The sequence below is a fragment of the Centropristis striata genome, chromosome 22 (assembly GCF_030273125.1).
Source record: "Centropristis striata isolate RG_2023a ecotype Rhode Island chromosome 22, C.striata_1.0, whole genome shotgun sequence".
NCBI classification, from domain to species: Eukaryota; Metazoa; Chordata; class Actinopteri; order Perciformes; family Serranidae; genus Centropristis; species Centropristis striata.
In genome coordinates, this window is record NC_081538.1 from 19,355,642 (window position 1) to 19,361,743 (window position 6,102).

General features: G+C 36.9%; 1 protein-coding gene across 1 annotated transcript; it reads right to left on the reverse strand.

Annotated features, from left to right (window-relative positions):
- Positions 1 to 2,690: 2,690 nt before the first annotated feature.
- Positions 2,691 to 4,996, reverse strand: phax (phosphorylated adaptor for RNA export). The gene has a single exon (XM_059326149.1). It carries the CDS (start codon positions 4,684 to 4,686, stop codon positions 3,484 to 3,486), a length of 1,203 nt encoding a protein of 400 aa, XP_059182132.1. The 5' UTR covers positions 4,687 to 4,996; the 3' UTR covers positions 2,691 to 3,483.
- Positions 4,997 to 6,102: the final 1,106 nt, after the last annotated feature.

Below are 6,102 nucleotides of genomic sequence, written 5' to 3' on the forward strand. Positions count from 1 at the left end.
TGCATCCTGAAGTATTCCCTTCCTTCTTTCCTCTATTTTAGTGACCAATGAACATGATGCTGTATTGAAGAAGACTTGAAACTAGTGATTGACCCCAGGGTGTTACCTCAGTAAACGTTCTAATAACAAGTTCATGGACTCATTTTCCTGTGAGTTCCTATGAAATGTTTAAACCAACAAAATCAACTTTAGAGTTTAGTGGTCAGTGCACCCTAAACACATACAATGTGTCTATTTGGCAAGCATCCAACTCAACACATATAAGAATTTAAGCCACAAGCAACAAATAAATAATTAATAAATACTTACTTTTGCTGACAGTGACATTAATCTGGAAATCCACAATTGCTTAACTCAGCATTATTAACTCGACAAAATAAAATAACATTCCTTTGTCTTTATTTTTACTATAAATTGTATTAAATAACAGTTTGTGCACGTAAAGTTTAAAAAAATGATTGGTAAATAATGGCTCTTAAAGACAAACATGTATGAATAATACCTCTGGGCTTTATGGGCACTTTTTGTATATTTTGTTTGAGACAAAATACAGGTTTTAAGACTTGAGACTTCTATAAATGAAACTGTGAAACTTGTTTTAGAAAGCCACTAAATCCAAAACATTCATCCTATATTTGATTCTTTGCTTTATCCAAGAACACCATTGCCCTGTACTGTTAAGTTCATATGGGTTGCCACCATCATAATCAGACATTTGCTGCCACCCACTTGTTGACCCGTGTAAATGCAAGAATGACTGGAATTGTACCAAAAACTCCAATTTGGTTCATTTAATCAATGTATCACCACCAAATTCCCTTCAAAATAAGAATGATTTCTGCTCACTATTTAAACGGTTGATATGCCCTTACTTACTGGCCCTCCTGCCCTTAGTTTTTGCTTCCTTTTGCCTCCATGCCAATACTACAGAAGAGGATTTGGGCCAAGTAGGAGAAAAAAACAATAAGAGGAGGATTTCTTTTTGCATTTTGCATTTTGAGAAAAAAGTCAACTTTTTTCCTGTCAGTAAGTCATCAGAGGAACATTGTTTTCTATTTAAACAGTTAGGTAGACTGCAAGCTACAAGCTGATTTTCATTAATTTCATAAAATGAGTATATAGGTGCATCTCAATAAATTAGAATATGAAGAAAAGTCAATTTCCAGTAGTTGAAGTCAAATAGCCCCAACCAAGTATTGAGCCATATAGATGGACATACTTTTCAGAGGCCAACATTTCCATATTAAACATACTTTTAAAAATGTGTCTTTTGGAATATATTTTTTTGAGACACTGAATGGTAGATCTTCATTAAATGGGAACCATAAATCATTATAATTAGAACAAATGAAATCAATTAAGACTTGAAATGTTTCATTCTGTGTGTAATGGATAATGGATGTGTTATTTCCACTTTTTGAATTGAATTACTGACATAAATAAACTATTCTATGATATTCTAATTTATTGAGATGCACCTGTATATGAGCTATTCTTGGTAGTAGCTGCTACAACTATTGCTTTGGGGAAATCTGCTTTTATGTCATTTATGTGAAGTTTTTATTAATATATAAGAGGACTTGAGGAAAATCAGGTTGTAGCTTGCAGTCTACTACCGAATCAAAGAGTTGACTTTATTCTCGACATTCCTACTTTTTTCTCGAAGAGCATAATGACATTTTTTCCTCTCCTCTCATTTTTTTCTCCTATCTGGCCCTAATCCTCTTCCGTACAATACAGTGAAGTTGGTTGGAATTTTATTTTTAGTGGCTTGTGTACAAACATTTAAAAATGACTAACGAAAGAAAATCTCTGTAGAGATGGGTGAAGAAAGATGCGTTCTTCCTCTCCACAGCGTGCAGTCACATACCGCTCACACTCTTCATTTATTTACACATTGAGTAGCAGAGGAGCAGGAGCACAGAAAAGGCTGAATAAAGGACTTTTCCTTGAAGAGAAGTTCATTGAGGTGTTTTTAGAAAAAAAAACTTCAACTTCTCTTTCCAAAACCCCTGTCAAAAGTCTTCACAGGTACCATTTCTTATGTGGATTACGCAGATTAACTAAGACACTGTATGATTTTTTTTTTGCATCATCAGCAGGCTACATGCTGCCACTGATGCTGGATTATGTCATCTATTTTAAGTTTTCTGATTCAAGTGCAGTATGTAGGTACTTCTGTCTATAGACACTCTATTCAATTGCCTTCTCCCAATCATTTTAGTGCCACTTTTGTATGTTTCTTCTTCATTTTCTCACTTGGCTATTATTAAATATAATAGTACACTTTTGTATATACCATTTGCACATTGTGCATAAACCCCTCAATGACATGCTACTTTTATCATATGTTTTTCTACATATTATCTAACAACTTTTAGGATTGTATCCTTTTATTTCCTTGTTTTGGGTCAAAACTTTCCTTATGGGAAATAGTGCATGTCCTCCATCTAGTGGATAAACTTCTGCACTACAATATCTGTCCAAAGCTGTTTGTCTTAAAGTTTCCAGTTATGGACAAAAAAAACCAACCTGACTTTCTGTTATAATCCGCCTAACTATTGTGACCTGCTATAAAGCATCATATATTAGGGACTGCATCTGTATCATAATGCTAAATATTAGCCATAAATATTATTTCTCTTAAAGTGAGCAGCATTGGAAAAAAGGGAGCAAATCCAATTACTGTGCAAGTAATTTTACCCGAGTCATCTTTATTTATATTCCAGTCACACAAATTAATGTCATAAATCAAGATTTCATTATATTCTAACAAAGAAAGTTGCTATATTTGAAAATAAGCCAGAGTTATTCAGTGTTACTCCAATATGCTTCAACAACTTATTTTGATAGTTAAGACTTTGATTTAAAGGCAAACAACATTTGTATCACAAATCACTTACTTGCAGAAAGTCTTACTGTTTTTACACGTGTAGAGCTCTTCAAATCCATGCTTAACCAATCAAATCAACATTTGTTTACTTTAATTGCTGTGGAAAAACAACAACAAAAAAAGGATACTCGGGTGAGTTTCTATGGAAGCCCATTTCTGCCAGAAAAATGAAAAATGAAAACTTACTCAAAGTAATGGCGTCGTTTTAAGTCATTTCAAAAATACTAATTAGTGTCTTATATATTAGTATTTCAAAGTAATGAGAAACTTTCTCAAATGAGAATGTATCTCACACAAAAAAACCATCTCATAATGAACTTTCTCAAAATGACTTAGTACCACAAAGGAAAAAAAACAAACTTTTAGATACTAAGTATTATTATATTGACGGACTAAATCAATATTATTATTATTTTGAGAAAGTTTGTTATAATAATGACTTGCAGGATTTTTTCATCACATTGGTGGAAACAGGCTTCCATAATATTCTGTCATCAGTAGAGACTTTTACAGTGCTTTCAGTGTTGCGTTTTAATTTGAATCCTAAATGTCCTTGTTGGAAGCTCCCAGAGTTCAGACAGAGGCAGCCCTCAGAAGACCTCCAGGTCTACAGCACTGTAGACCACCGCTGTCTCCTCAGTGCCCACAGCAGCTTCCTCTTGAGCCTCCTCTTCCTCTTCTGCAGCGTCCTCCAATGACTCCAAGGCCTCATTGGTATCACTGGCGAAAGTCTCCCTGGAGACATCGTCGTGCTCCTGCAGGTTCAGAGTGCCGATAGCCTGCTTCATCTTCTTGGCCACCACGTGCCGCCTCCTCTTCTGGGCGGCCTTCTTGCTCTTGCACTCTTTCTGGTTCTCATCAAAGAATATCTTTTTGATCTGGTTCTTGCTGATGCTGGGTGTGTTCTTCAGCAGGTTGAGATACACCCCACCTGGTGTTCGTCGCCTGCTGCCGTCCATGGTGTACACACCACCACTTTCTTCCAGCGTGGCAGTCTCACTGAGCAGTTCTATGGCTTTTTTCTTCCCAATGACTTGGACAACACGCTCTATCAGGTCCTTTTTAGGCTCCTGCAGCCTGTGTGCGATCTCATCCGTCACCTTATCCTCGGGGTCGTCCTCTGTGATCTCATACCTGCCCTTCACGTCCATCTCAGCTCTGGGGCCCAGTCTATCTTTAGCCGGCCTCTTCCTCTTTGCATCACCACCTCCTGCCCTCTCCTTCATGTACTCCTCCAGCTGAGCGTCCAGCATGCTCACCTCTCCATCATCACCCAGCTGCTTCTCCATCTCTCGCTCCTTCTCCATGATCTTACGAGCCAGGACATAGTTATAAGTCTCTACATTTCTGCTGGACATGCTAACTTCACCTTCCATGCCAAAGATGCCCAGCTCTGTAGCTATGGCATCCTGGCACTGCTCCTGGACCACCGAGCCCCAAACGTTGTTCACCTTTCGGCCTCCCAGCGCGCCGGGGACGGGCATGCGGGTCGGCTCTGCCCGGGTGGTGCAGGCAGGCGGCTGGGGAGCGTTGGATACTTTCTGTCGCTTCTTACGCCAAAGAGCCGCCTCCTCGTCCGACGAGTCCGGGTCACTGTCACTGGACTCCGCCGTCCTTCCAGTGCTGCGGTAGGCGGCGGCTGAGTGCTGAGCAGCGTCTCTGTTTTGGAAGGACTGGCCGCTAAATGCTGGAGGAACCTTGTGTGGAGCTGCGGCGGTTCCCATCTCAGTATCTGAGCCGGAGATCTCTCCATCCTCCAGATCCCCGTCCATTAGATCTCCGCCATGCGCCATTTCTTGTCTGGAAACCACACCAACGATAATGGCTGTTGACTGCTGTTTTAATGCATCAGCTAAAGTTAAGGCTACGATTTAGCTATAACAGCTAACACAATCAGTAGCAGCTTGATACTCCAGAAGTTAGTATTAAACCCGGCAGAGCATCAAACAACTCTGGGTTAAAAGACAAATATCAAATATCTCAAACGGCAGCGGAGTCTATTCTGCGTTAATTTATATTTTAGCCGTTCTTGGCTTTTTCACTCACTGCGGACGGTTAAGAAGAAGCTGACAATCAACAGACAAACTTAAGTCTCCTGAAGAAAATTGGCGCTTGGCTAAAGCCTCACTTCCGCCTTCCAGCTGTCACACCCTTTCAAAATAAACCTGACCCCATTGATATTTTTTTTTCCTACCATAAACATAAGCAAAGTATATTAACTATAATCCGAACAGCTGTAAATACATATTTAAACGGCTGAGTCAGTGATCTCTTTTAAATCTCTTCTTAAAACATACTTTTATCGGAGAGCCTTTTCTGATTTTACCTGAATTTTACCTTTACCCTTGAACTGTCTTTTAATTGCACGGAACTATGTCATTCTCTAACATTATTTTTTGTTGTTGTTTTATGTCTGTTTTTAACTTATCTTTATAAAGCACTTTGTAACATGCGTTTTGAAAAGTGCTCTATAAATAAACTATATTATTATTATTATTATTATTATTATTATTATTATTAATAATAATAATAATAATAATAATAATAATGATAATAATGATGATAATAATAATAATAATAATAATAATAATAATAATAATAATAATAATAATAAATAAGTCTACGGCGTTGAAAAAGTCACTTTCTGCATGTAGTGCTGAGGAAACCTTAACACCAAAAAAAGGAAACAAAGTAAAATGTATTTAATATCATCAGAAAAGTTGTGAATCCATATTCTGACTATGTCTAATGCAATCATTTCATAAATGCGGCACATTTTACTGCATACTTGCTTTTCAGAATTGAATATCAAAGTAATTTCAGAAATATTACAGAAAACCACATTTGTGAGAAATAAGAATAGAAGTAAAATAGCGAAGTGAAATGAATAAAATAGTTTCCATTCTCCATCCACCTATCCATTATTTAATTGCAAAAATACCCTTTTAGATACTCTTTCTGCTATTATTTCAAGTTTTTTCACTTGACAATTATAACTTTTGTTTATATTATGACGACTTTTTTGAGTACTTTGATCTATGCTATTGTGTCATAGTCTGAAAAGTATTTGTTTTGTACTTTTTTTTGTTTTGTTATTTCAATAAAACCACAGTCCCATAGACTGTACAGTCTCAGAAAAATAAACAATGCAAAAAATTAAATAGAAATAAATTATATAATATAAAAAAAATTGAAGAGTAATTAAATGG

Excerpts from the sequence above, each read along its gene's own strand:
- phax (XM_059326149.1), bottom strand. The coding sequence starts at position 4,686 with ATGGCGCATGGCGGAGATCTAATGGACGGGGATCTGGAGGATGGAGAG.